This window comes from Tenrec ecaudatus, chromosome 16, assembly GCF_050624435.1.
Source record: "Tenrec ecaudatus isolate mTenEca1 chromosome 16, mTenEca1.hap1, whole genome shotgun sequence".
NCBI classification, from domain to species: domain Eukaryota; kingdom Metazoa; phylum Chordata; class Mammalia; order Afrosoricida; family Tenrecidae; genus Tenrec; species Tenrec ecaudatus.
In genome coordinates, this window is record NC_134545.1 from 104,419,167 (window position 1) to 104,432,766 (window position 13,600).

Consider the following 13,600-nt stretch of genomic DNA (forward strand, 5'->3'; position numbering starts at 1 on the left):
GAGTTTCTGAGACTGTAACTCTTTTCCGGAGTAGAAACCTCATCTTTCTCCTGAGGCGTGACTGGTGGATTTTGAACTTGTGACCTTGTGGTCAGTAGCCCAATGCATACAACATCGTACTAGGAGAAGGGCATGAAGTTCGGCGGCCTAGAGGGTCAACAAGGACAAAGGAGACTCTCAGTGAGATGGATCGGCACTGCAGCCACATGATAGACTCAAACTACAGGGACCGTGTTGAGCATGGAGCAGCCTGGGCAGCCTTTTAGTTTGTGTGGGTGAGATCACGAGTAGGAGTCAACACAGTTTCTCTCTCTCTCTCTCTCTCTCTCTCTCTCTCTCTCTCTCTCTCTCTCTCTCTCTCTCCCCCCCCACCCCCGATACATAAAGGAATACGTATGTCTATGTCCGATGGAATTGTAGATGGACACCAGATTGGAATTTCATGTAATCTTCCTATGTCAAAAATTATTCTTCACTTGCACCGGTTCAATAAAGTAAAAACTCTTCCTAGCAGATGGGCAGTACAAAGGCAGGTGATGAGATGAATTCAGTAGAGCCCTGATCTGGTGATCTCAGAGCAAGCCCCTCTCCATACCCACAGCCCATCCCCCTCGAGGGAACAGATTTAATTTAGCTTTCTCTTTTCCAGCCCTGCCGTCACTTGGGGAAGCCAGTGAGGAGCCAGAAGTTCCTGCATTTGGGGTTAAACACAAACTAAGCACCAGGCCACCAAAGGGCAGAGTCATGGCCGAGTCTGGGCGGTGCAGGAAGGGAAACAGCTGTTGCGACTTTCTCTCCTGCTGAATTAAAGAGTGTAAAGATCCCTCCACCTTGTCCCAGAAGAGCTGCTGGGCTCCAAACATGAGCCACGGAACCCCGGTGCACACCCTCGCAGACCACGCTGGGCTTATACATGCCTCTCCAGCCCTGCCGGCTTCCTGTGCCACGTTCCCAATTCCTGAGGATTCCGCAGCGGGGTGGCGCCTGAGCAATGCACAATCCTAACTCGTGGAGCAGACGGGACTTGGTCCCTGTGGTGCTTCCTTTGGTCGAGGTACCCATTTGCTGACCTAGTACCACCACCACGAAGGGGGCCACGCCTGCTTCCCCTGCAGACACCCCACCAGCTCCTGCTTCCTTTCCAAGCTGCCTCCTGGATCTTGGTACCTCACCCATTCAGCATCTCGGTCTGCAGCCTTCTGAAAACGTGTCGTTGTTGCCTGAGCCCTTACAGGGCATTGCCTGGAGGGTGCTGATGCTTGTTTCAGACCAGTTGAAGAGGATGTACGTGCAAGTTGTGATCTTAAACATTCCCGATCATTTTTCTTCAGCGATATAAAAACTCTTCTTGATACGATTAAATTACTGAGTTGTATGACCTGTGGATGAAGTGCTAAGAAAACTTGTTAAACAAAGCCAAAAGTAATAGTAATAAAATGCATCAAATGCTTCTTTGTTCAAAACTGTCTGAGGGTGGAGAGGTAACTGTGGTAAAAGTTGCAACGGCTTGGCGATTTCAAAACGGTTCTTCACCGGCATTGAACAGATAGATCCTATTTTGTCTTACATCAGTCTCTCCATCTCTGTCTGTCCATCTTTCTAAGGAGCCTTGGTGGAATCAAGGGTTAAACACTGGGGGGGGGGGGGGCGCTCACCAAAAGGGTGGCAGCTCAAACCCAGGCAGCAGCTTCGGAGGAGAAAGACCTGCGGATCTGCATCCCCAAAGATGAAAACAAAAAATCGTATTGCCCTCGCCAAGTTCAACTCACAGCAACCCCATAGCACAGAATAAGGCTGTCCCAGGAGGGTCTACAGCTGTAGATCTTTATGGAAGCTCACGGTCACCTGTTTCTCCCAAGGACTGGCCAGCAGGCTCAAACCACCAGGCAGCCTTTCAGCCAAGAGAGTATCTACTGCGGCATTCGAGCTCCTTCTGTAAAGACGGCAGCTTTGAAAACCCCATGGGGCGGTCTGCTGTGCCACGGGGGCTTACCACAAGTCGCAATCGATGCCACTGCTCTGCGGGCGATCGCCGCAGCCTCTGTGTCCCTCCGTCTCTGTATCTACAGTCTCCTTGACATCAGCTACTCTGTGAGAGCCTTGCAGGAGGGAGTGCTTGGTGCCCCAGATAAAGTCCCATGTAATCCTCACAATCATTCGACGAAGGGACCATTTTACAGAAAATGCCAACCCCCACCCCGCCCCACCTTACTTTTCTTAATTTAGAAACTCACCGAGGTTCTCTCTCTCAAACACGCTGCTCTACGGATTTTGACAGGTACCAGGTGGCTAAGTGCCCTTCCTTGAACAACTGGCTATGAGGAAAATGCAGAGTCAAAAGCTCTGATACCCAGAGGAGCCCATTAGCAGAGGGAAAATCACCTCCCACGTAGGTATCTTCAGCTAGTCTGTCCCCAGCCTGGGCTCACTCATGGGGCTTCCACCGTGCAGACGGGCAGGGACCAGCCGTAGTTATTCCAGGGAGGACGTCTCGGCAGCTGGAGCTGTAGGGGGCACCTGCTTCCCGTAACCCTGGGATGGGACCTGAAGCCATTCTGATCAGCCCATCCAAACCTCCGGAAACCTCAAAGGGGGGTGGGGGAGGGAGGCCTAAGAAAGGCCTTTACAGGACGTCACTTACAATGGGGAAGCATCTGCTGTCCCCGCCTGTGGTGCCCCGCCAAGTCATCTCAAAGCTTCCTGGGATGAAATATGAGAGAAGATAAACTCTGCTTTCATCTTCCAAAACATCAAAAAATAAATAACATCAGAACACAGGCGGGGTACGAACAGCGGCCTGCATGCATACAGAACAGCACATGAGGGGGGCGGGGCGTGCAAGCTCGCTAGGCTTCCTTTGGCATAGAAGGGGGTCTTTGGTATGCATTCGGGGGTCCCAGCCATGGACATTTTTAACCTCTCTTACATCATGTGGGAATGCTTCCTGCTATTTTCCACCAGGCGGAAAGAGATCAAACTGATCCCATCTAAACTCTTCCGTCCCCAGAGGCTTCCTCAGAAGTCTCTCAGCTCTCACGGCATTTTCAAAGGGCAGTAGCTGGGCCCATTACAGTGACGCTCCAATGGGTCCCTTAAGCCTGTGAGAGCCGGAACTTGACCAGGCAGCCTGATTTTCCCAAGCCTTGCAAGTTTTCTGCTTCTGACATTGACAGTTTCGTGTCAACTTGACGGGGCCAGGATTCTAGGTAACCTAGTAAACCCCCATGATGAGCTCTAACACAATGCAATCACCTCTATAATGGGATCTACAAGAAGCAGCAACCAGTCGAAATGATGTTTCCTTGGGGGTGTGGCCTGCTTCCAATATGAATGGATGCTGTGGGAAAGCCCACTTGCCTTTTGCTGGGTCTGGATCTTGTATCTGGCTCCTGCTTCTACTTCTGGCTCTTTAGGCTTGCGCCAATGACTAGCCAGATGGCCCTCTGACCTTGGAGGTCACCAGCAGCCTGACATCTTACCTGTTGACCTTGGATCCGTTTGCCTCTGCAGCCAGAAGCCTGCCTTCTGACCTGATCTTGGGTTCATCGGCTCCCGCAGCTACAGGAGTCAGGAGAAGCCTCCAGCCTGGCATCTGACTTGGAACAGCCCTTCACGGGAAGCTGCCCACTTCACAACCACTTTCTTTAGAGATGGACATGTAAGTAACCTTCACTGGTTTTGCTTCTCTGTATGACTCGGCCTGCGACAGAGAAGGTGCAATCATACCACTTTTGTGTCACTCCTTTGGCGGACACTATTTGCCTTTTCTTTCGCGGATGGATTTCTACCTTACGAGCTTCTGGTTTCACATGGTTTACAATAGTGCTTCTCAACCTGTGGGTCGCAACCCCTTTGGGGGGGAGGGGTTGAATGACCTTTTCACAGGGGTCGCCTGATTCATAACAGAAGCAAAATGACAGTGATGAAGAAGCAAGGAAAATAATTTTCTGGTTGGGGGGGATCACCGCATCACGAGGAACTGTATGAAAGTGACCTCTTGGACCAAAGAGCAAAACACTGCCTGGTCCTGCGCTGTGCTCACTGTCATTCTGTTTGAGCCCATTGTTGCAGCCCCTGGGTCGGTCCATCTCGGGCAGGGTCTTCCGGTTCTACGTTGGCCCTGTACTTTACCAAGCATGGTGTCTTTCTCCAGGGACTGGTTTCTCCTGACAACGTGTCCAAAATGTGAGACAAAGTCTCTTCATCCTTATTTCTAAGGAATACTCTGACCGCACTTCCTCCAAGATAGGTTTATTCTAGAAGTCCAGGATAGTTTCTTTTCTTTTTTTTTTGCAGGATGCAGGGAACATCATAATTCAGAGGTATCAATTATTTGGTAGCTTTCCTTAGACATTATCCAGCTGCCTCATACATATGAGACAATGGAAAAGATTATGACTTGGGTCAGGCACACTGTAAGCCTCTAAGTAACGTCTTTGCACTTGAACATTTTAAGGAGGTTTTGTGCAGATTTCCCCAATGCAATATGTGTTTGATTTACTGACTGCTGTTTCCATAAGCATTGCTTGTAGATCCAAGTAAAGTAAAATCTTTGACAACTTCTGTCTCTTCTCTGTTTATCCTGATGTTATCTAGCGGTCTAGTGGTAAGAATTTTTCTTTCTCTACACTGAGTGGTAACCGTGCTGAAGGCTGTGTTCTTTGGTTTTCATCAGAAAATGCTTCAAGTCCTCTTGGCGCTCAGCAAGCCTGGTTGTACATCTGCATACCACAAGTTGTCAATGAGACTTCCTTCGATCCTGTTGGCAAGTTTTCTTCATATATCCCAGCGTCTCGATTATTTGCTCAGTGTACAGGATACCACCCCGGGGCACACCCTCCTGATTTTAAATCATGCAGTTCAAACAACTGCTTTTGGTCTGTGTACAGGTTCCACATGAGCACGATGAGGTGTCCTGGAACATCCAGTCTTTGCATGTCATCTGTACTTGGTTAAAGATGCTCATACAAAGGTCTTTGAGCTGGCATCAACTCCCTAGGAGGTATCAATCAACCCAGCAAACGGACTGCCATCGAGTGGGCTCAGCTCCTAGAGGGCAAGTCAACCCCAAAAGTTCCAAGATTCACATCAAATCCTACTGGCCAAAAACGAATTTAAAGAAAGGGAGGGAGGGAGGGAGAGAGAGCAAGGTATGTTTCTTCTCGTGGGCTATATGGTTTAGGGTCTCCCCCTCCCCCCCTTTGATGACAAATTCTCAAAATGATACTAGAACTGAAGTGGCAATGTGCAGAGTGAGTAAAACACAAGTAAACATCTGGCATTCTCTGCTTCAGCCAAGCTCTCTGACATCAGCAACGATATGCCTCATGCCACGCATATTCTTCTGAATCTGGCTCGAGTTTCTGGGACCTCCTTACTGTACTGTTGCAACCAGTTTTGAATTATCCTCATTAAGTTCAGTTTTAAATTAAATGAGCACATGTAAAGTTTGACTTGCATGTGCTCCTAAGGATCTCGCTCAACAACTTTCACATTCCGTTGGGTCACCTTATTTGGAATGGACACAAATCTGGTATCTGTCAGCCCGCTGACTAAGTAGCTGCCCTCTACATCTCATGGCTCACACTAGTGAGTGCTTTCAACACAGCATCAGTTTTGGGGAACATCTCATTGGTATTCCATCAAGTCTTTGAGCCGTAGCTTCTGCTAATGCCTTCCGGGAAGTCTCAGATTCTTCCTTCCAGAGTCCTTGATGGTTATGAAAGATTGTCTTTGGAACTTGTTTTGGTTTGAGGCAGTTTGTGAGGGTCTCATGGGCCGCCAGGGGGATGGGCTATGGCCTTGGGGGTGCAGTTGTCCACTTGGGCTTCCATTTCATTGCCAGTAGCCCAGGGTTGAAAGACGTGTTAGCAGGCCCGGCCTACTTGAAACAGCCGTGGATCGGAACAGGACAAGCACTCTGAAAGTAAGAGAAATGGATCTTCTAGCTTGTGCTAGCTAATCAGGGCTCTAGAGGGGCTGGGTCCAGAGGACTCTATTATCGTAGATTAGGAAACTGATGCTTGGCCTGAGGTTTGTAGACGTTGGGAAACGGTCTTGAGCAAACAGGACACGATGGGATTGGACAGAGCTAGATTGCTGTTTTTCTTACAGCCAAGTGCTGATGGCAAGTCACAAACCCTGCCTGGATTTTCCTTCTCTCGACTATAAAGCGGGCTGTCCCTGCCTCAGAGTCTTGCCATAAGCCCAGCTTCTGGAAGATGGTATTCCATAAAGGTTCCTTTTTCTCTTGCTGAGATTGAAAAAAAAACCCAGTGGGTTTTGGTGCAGCCATAAGATTGTGTAACCATCACTACTCTGAGAATGTTTCTCATCCCCCTAAAAGGAAACCCCATACCCCTTAGCACTCTCCCTATTCTCCCTTAAGTCGCCACCACGCCACCCCCTGGCGACCACTAATCCGATCTCTGCCCAAATCAACTAAGGACATTAGTGGGCACGGGATTATGTAAAACGTGCAGTGACTTTGGTGGTTGTTTGGGGGTGAGCTCAGCTCCTTTTGCGTCTTCTTTCATCCAGCATGTTTTAAGGTTTTAGTCGTCTCCTCCATGGCCTTCCCCTCCATGTCCCATCTCACGCACCCCACTTCTTCCTGGTGTTTCCTGACCTTGTCCTTGGGGAAATGCTGCCCTTTTGATCTCATCTGGTCCTAGAGGGCAGAGAACAATGCCATTGCCCCCCCCCCATGTGTTTCTGAGAAGTAGAAAACTCTATCTTTCTCCCACAGGGCACCTGGTGGTTTTTGAACTGTTGACCTTGAGCTTAGCAGTCCAATGCATATCCCTCTAGAAAATTTGAGTCACTGGAGTGTGTTTGAAGAGAGGGGCTTTGGTGGTATAATGATTGTGTATCAGGCTGCTAACTGCAAGGTCAGCGGTTCAAAGGCGCCAACCACACCGAAGGAGAAAGATGGGACTTGCTACTCCCATAAAAAGACAGTCTCGGAAACTCACTGGATGCTTCTGTTGTGTCCAACAGGGTCAGCACTGACTCGATGGCAGTGAATTTGGTTGTTGTTTGGGGGTGTGTTCAGTTCCAGATCTTAAGAGTGAATAAGGGCCTTAGTCTTGGGGGTCTCTCTAGTTCCTGTCTGATCAATAAGTTTGGTCTCTTTTATGATTTTGAGTTTTGTCCCACATCTCTATTCCTACACTGTCTAGTACCTTCTGTTTTAGATCATAGTACTTGGGAGAGGTAGTCAGGTGCCATCTAGTAGTTCTGGTCTCGGGATCATGGAGCCTGATGTTGGTCTATTAGTCCATTGGACTCTTTGTTTCAATGTGTCTTAGATATTCATTGCTCTTCTTTCCGACAAGGGGCAGAGACACATAATTCTTCCTTAGGGGTCTCACCTCATGTACATCCCCTGTGTTTCCAGTCACATTCTCTTGGGTGGCATTATAGCCGATCTGCTCTTCAACCATTGCCATTGAGTCAAGACTGCCTCAAGAACTGTCCCTAGAGTTTCAGAGACGATGACTCTTTACAGGGACAGGCAGAGCGGCAGCTGGGTTAGAACCGGCAACCTTGTGGTTAGCAGCCTGCTGGGCCACAGGGTTCCTTTCAGCCCTGCTCTCCTGGTAAGGAAATGTCAGCCCAAGTGGACAACTGCACCCCCAGGATGATGGCCCACCCTCCTGATGGCCCCTATGAGCTCCTCACTCCCAGTCTTAAACCCACCAAAGGCCCCAAGGACAGCTCTTTATAACCCCCAAGGGCTCCAGAAGGTTCTGGGAGCTTAGCTGGGGTTCCAAAGTCTGTCTTCTCTCTTCTTCTTTCCTGGAATGGAAACGATGAGAACCAAAGTGATCATCCTGAGGTTCTAATAGACAGGCAAGCCAGGGCACGGACCAACCTCTGATTTTCCATCTGACTAACCAGCCCCGGGTACACCTGGCCCCAGCCAAGACTGCTGGTCCACCTCCCCTCTTTGCAGCAAGCTAGGGCCTCTCCCCAGGTGGGGCTTCCACGCCATCACGCAGGGATCCCAGAACTCCAAGCACAGGACACCAGTGGGTAGGACACACTTATTAGAAAAATAAGCTGCATGACGTTTATTTTGTCTTGTTAACATTAATATCGGTAGAAACATTTTATTGTCAGTATAAAAATTAACAGGATTTATTAAATACTTTCTCCAATTTCTGAGACACGTAAAGTCAGTGTATGTGCATTCACGTTGCACGGCTACAGCAAGGTGAGTGAGAGCTTCGAAGCCACACACGGTAGGTACATGGACACAGAACAACGTGGCAACGGTGGCTCACCTGAGGCCATCGATTACCGGCCTGGTCTTTCCAAGAGGCCCTGGAGGAATCTGACAGACACGATCCTTTGAAAAGAGGGGAGGGCAGCAGAACCACTCTGGGTGGGTTTGTTTCCAATTGTGGGTCGTAAAGACCCTTGAAAGGCTTCTCGAGGGACTGAAGATTGGACGCCACTGGTCACTGCTACGAGCCTGGGCCCATCTGATCAACGTGCAAGTTGGGGCAGAGGGCCAGCTGCCAGCACCGGGCACCCCACTCTCATCTCAACTCATCTTCTGAAGAGGACTCGGCGGCTCCCATTGGTCCTGGTAGGAGAGGTCAGCGAGCCCTGGGTCCCAAGAAGACCCACCCTTGTGGGAACGGAGTACCTTCCCCAGATGAGGGCTCTTTCAGGATGGGCAAACTCAAATAGATCCGAGCTACACCCCCCACCCCCACCCCGACCCCGAGCCTGCCAAAAGGGCCAGGCACTATCACTAGCTCTCTTTTCAAAGGATCCGGCAACCAGTTCAGTGTGAGCAACGATTCCCTAGGCCCTGGTACTGCCTGCATAGGAATGCCACGTAATATCATTATTTTTTAAAAACCACCAACCACACTATAAATGATTAATTGTTTTGTATATTACCAATTCATTAATAAATTAATGTTATATTTTTCCCTGAAAGCAAGAGTTGGTTTTTTTTGTTTTTCTTTTTTCCTTCCCACCTCTGCTGGGTGAAAATTAGAAGTTCCGTGTAAGAACGGCATTAAGCAAAGAGCTAGTTTAAAAAAAAACAAAAAACAGAAGCGCGAGACCAATTTCCTAGGTGCATCGGGGCATCCATTTAAAATCAATACAAAAAATAATTCATTGTAAATATATAATATATATTTATACATAATTTGAATATATTTACATACATCCAGCACCTATATACTGCATCTGTGCTCTGAAAGTATGTGCTGACATATATTTTCTCCAATTCTTACAAAATTAACACGGACGGCAGAACTGGCGTTCGCCTGGAGTCCCACGGGCCCCTGGCCAGTGCCTGCGGGCAGCGGGGCAGAGGGCTCACGCGGTGGGCCCACGGCAGTTCAGGGTCCCCTGAACATTCTTCTCTTCCGAGCAGAGGTTGCCTGGCAGAGTTCCCGACTGACTGTATAACTCTTTACACGCACGATGATGATGATGATGAGGAGGAGGAGGAGGTGGAGGAGGAGGATAATGGCGGCGACCGTGCCCATGATTTACTCCTCTGACCCATATATACAAGCGGAGGCCAGGCCTCCCTGCTCAGTGTAGGTGGCTCCCGGTGCCAGCCCGCGTGGGGACAGGAGGACAGTTCCGCTCATGTTTGAACACTGCTGTTTACGTGCGAGCACGGAGGCAGGCAGGGATCATAAGGCATGGGGTCCGCAGAGAAGACGGAGTCGTCTCCTGACGAACAAGAGCTCCTTGTGTCGGGGTAGCTAGGAGAATACTGTTCGAGAGGCTGCGTGAGGTCCAAGTAGTCCTGAAAGAGGGGAGAGAGATGTTTTATTTCATCTCGGGTCAGGATAGCAAGGTGAGTATGGTTCGAGAGGCTGCGTGAGCTCCACGTAGTCCTGGAAAAAGGGGAGAGAAGAGTTTTATTTCAGGCTCTTGGGAAGCGGGTTGAGAGAGCTGGGAATGAGGGAGGCTCCGTGGAAGCTTCAGGGGGAGCCAGCCCAGCTCAGCTTCACAGAGACCTCTCCACGGCCGAAACCTCATCCACCCAGGTGGGTTTTGGAACCCGCTTTGGACCAAGCAGTGGAGAATAAATGCAAAAGAGCCTCGCTGGGCCGTGGGTGCCAGGCAGTTACTCCACGTAAACCCGTTGCTGGGAGCTCAAGGCGACCCTGCCTGACAGTTGAATTGGTTCCTACCGGGTAGTCAATGGTTAATTGTTGGGAAGTAGATCACCAGGCCTTTATTCCTAGGTGCCTCTGCATGGACCTGATCCTCCACCTTAACCACTGGCACCTCCCCACCCCAGCCCCGGGGGAATCCCTGAACTCAGCGGACTTGGACCTGGCCCAACCTGCTCCCCACCCATATGGTCCACGGGTCCCATCCAAACCCCAGCAAAAGCCGACATCACAACACGTGAGGTTCCCAGGCCCCCTGTAAAGAGCCGAGACTCTGAGCGCCATGTTTCTAGGCTAACTCAGGGCAACGTGTCCTCACCAAGTGGGCAAGTGAATGGATACGATTCGCACCTCGCAAAAACTCTCGAGAGCTGAGCATGGAAACAGCCTGAGAAAGGGTCCCCGTGTGTTGAAGTCACAAAGGACTGCCGGGAGACGTAGTTGAGGGAAATGGAGGTTAGGGTGTAAAGTTTTGAGGAACAGAAATTCAGAAAGTCTGCATCCCTGGATGTTGCTGGAGGGGAGTGGGGACCTGAGGGGAGGGTGCTGGCACCCACCAACGAAGGGCAAGGCTCTTGGGGTCCTTAAGCAGGACCACCATATCTGACCTGCTGTCTGAATCACCTGTGAGCCAGGAATGTTTTTTTATATTTTCAAGTGTCCAGAAAGCATCGAGAAAATGACCATGTCAGGGCCCACATGTGGAATCGAATTACAGAACTTCAGAGACAATGATCTGAAATTCGAAGTGCAGAGTCCCAAAGGAGAGTCTTAGACACACACACACACACACACACACACACACACACACACACACACACACACTGCCTGGGGCTGATTGGGGTACAGCAAAGCCCGCCACTCAAGGGTGCTCGACAGGGAAAGCAGGCAATGCCGGCTTCAGGAGTCTGAGATTTCTACGCTGGGGGACTTCTGTGTCTCCCGGGCCCAACTGAGCTGGCACGTTGGGGATGGGGCTGCTCACCCACTCACCCCACCCCCTGCCGGAAACCAAAGATGCGTGGCTTTGCTGGGAAGGGGGCAGAAAGAGTAGACCACAGCACAAAGGGCCCCAGGCTACCAGAGGAGCCCTCGGGAGATTGGAACTAGACATTTCAAAAGCCAGCCCGCTCTTAGGCAGCACCAGGGTTGGCTGCAGAGTCCCTTTCCGAGCTGGGGATGTGTCGGCTCTAGCAGCATCAGCACGACCCGCAGGACTGGGAACAGCACGCCCACATCAAAAGAGCGCATTCTGCTTACAGTGATAAAAACGAAAGGCTGTCCTAAAAGCAGCCGTTGTTAAAATCCAGCATGTGGTAATGGTTTCCAGAAGGAAAGAAACTTCGATCTTTATATCCGTTAGACAATGTGGCATTCTGCACTCTCTCCCGAAGGATGCCAGAATGCAGAAATTCCAGGCGCCAGGGCCCACTTTACGTGGAAACCAACGGCCCCCCGCACCAAACGGGACCCGGGATCCTATTTTAAAAACCGGCAATGTTCCCAAACAGAGCCATCAACTTTCCAATCTGATAGGCTATCGGGGGCTCCCGAGCCCAGTGCTAAAGGAACTGTTTGTGGAAGCATTTTGGCAGGAGAAGAAAGTTTCGGGTTTTGTTTCCCGCTCCCTTCCTTTCCCCTCACCTCTTGAAGGTCCCTTCCCTTTCAACTTCCGAAGGTCGCAGAGGCATTCTCCCCTGGGACCGCACCAGCCGGCGGGACTCACCAGGCTGAGTCTCCTCCGGCCAGATTAAGCGCTCTCTCTTTTCTCTCAATCGCTTTTCTTCTCGAATCTTGGGGGTGGGGTGGGGGGGGTCATGCTGTCAGGCCTCTTGTCAGGGTAACAACTCTTGTTTCGTGGGGGGGTGGGGGTTGTTTTTTTTTGTTTGACGGCCGGCTGATCACCGTGAACACCGTTCCCTTTACCAGTGAGGGTCTCGCTCATGTGGGCCCTTACTGGTCCAGGCGACACTGAGAGTGCCACCGCTACTGGTAGTCCATGCTGACTCGGGCCGGCCCCATACCAGTCCGGAGGAACCAGAGTGCTTTCACTGGCTGGTGTCTGACGTAGAACACCAGCCCATTCTTCTGGGGCACCCTTGGGTGGGCCTGAACCTCCCACCTTCCGGTTAGCAGCTAAGCACAGCCACCCTGTGCGCAGCCACAATGCCCGGGGGACCCCCTTCGGGGCAGCTTTCCCTATCCCTAAAGGCTTGCTGGTGCAGCCACGGAAATGGGTGTGTCCCAGCAGAAGGTAAAGGCTTTCTACTCCCATGAAGAGTTACAGGCTCAGAAACTCCTGGACCGTTCTACCCTGTCCCACGGACTCACCATGAGTCTGCATCGACTTGGCGGCAGGGAGTGTTATCGGAGAGAGAGTGACAGTGAGAGACAGACAGAGCACAGGACCATAGGCCACATCCTTTATCACCCGGAAGTCCTGGGGGCGCATTGCATGGTTTATGAAGACCGAGCTTACAATGTCCGGCTCCCAGTCTGGCAAAGCTGCAGCAGCTTGCACACTTGGGGCCAGGGCGCAGGCACCCTGCTCCCCCCCCCACCTCCCCATTTCTGCCCCCACCCCCTACCCACAGTGCAGTGTACCCCGCACACTCCACCAGAGCCCACACAGGACAGTTCTGAAGCCATCGGGATTGAAAGGAACGTGCAGTTTAACTGACCCCAGGGGGAAATGCGAAAACCCCACCACAGACCCCAATCCGGGGAGGGGGCCTCCCAAGGCCTGTTCTCGCTTACCTCGGTGGTGGTGAGCGTGAGAATCCGATCCAGGTCTTCCACCAACTGCTTGAAGGTGGGTCTCTGGGAGGGCGCCGCGTGCCAGCAGTCTCGCATCATCATGTACCTGGGACAAGATGGACGGTGGCCCAGGTGAGTCCCCTCCTGGAGGTGGGGCCCTTCCTGGAGCTGGCAGGTGACTCTCGCCAGGTTTAACAAGCCATAGGAGGGCGTGCTCAGTCCCACAAAAAGTACCAGAACTTCCCAAGCCAAGATTCCCTAAAGATTCACTGCTGAGTCCCTCCGAAAAGCACTCTGATCCACAAAAACATCTCTTTACACAAAACGCCTTAGGGGCGCCCTGTGCCCTTGAAGCAAGGCGTGTTGGTCAGCTTCCAGTACCTCAGACACGGGGTGACCTCTCCCAATGGGATCCATACACCCACACCTTTTGGGCAAGTTGGGGGGCTCACGGGAAGAGCCAAGATCTGAGCAAGTCCTGTACATCTGCCAATGAGGGTACTGGTATCCCGTAACATTCACACCACGCACCTGCCCGGCTCTTCCTCCTCCTCATTCAGTGTGTACCTCCCAGCATTCGGCAAGGGGAGGAGGGACCCAATAAATAGGTCCCACAGCGGAATCCTCGAGGTAAGATGGGCCTATCTTGCAGACAGAGTGGGTTTCCTCCAGACCACCAAAAT

At 51.2% G+C, this 13,600-nt stretch overlaps 1 protein-coding gene across 10 annotated transcripts in view; it reads right to left on the reverse strand.

The window, feature by feature from the left end:
• Nucleotides 1–8,112: 8,112 nt before the first annotated feature.
• Nucleotides 8,113–13,600, reverse strand: part of FGFR2 (fibroblast growth factor receptor 2) — a 123,321-nt gene continuing 117,833 nt past the window's right edge. For 6 of the 10 annotated variants that reach the window (XM_075534921.1, XM_075534920.1, XM_075534927.1 and 3 more), the window contains 2 exons: nucleotides 12,918–13,023; nucleotides 8,113–9,787 (listed from right to left, as the gene is read on the reverse strand). In XM_075534921.1, the coding sequence (XP_075391036.1) occupies nucleotides 9,623–9,787; nucleotides 12,918–13,023 (271 nt within the window). In that variant the 3' untranslated portion in view covers nucleotides 8,113–9,622. Of the gene's footprint in view, nucleotides 9,879–12,917; nucleotides 13,024–13,600 lie in introns of all 10 variants that reach the window. The other 4 variants (XM_075534923.1, XM_075534922.1, XM_075534928.1 and 1 more) reach the window with 1 other exon arrangement.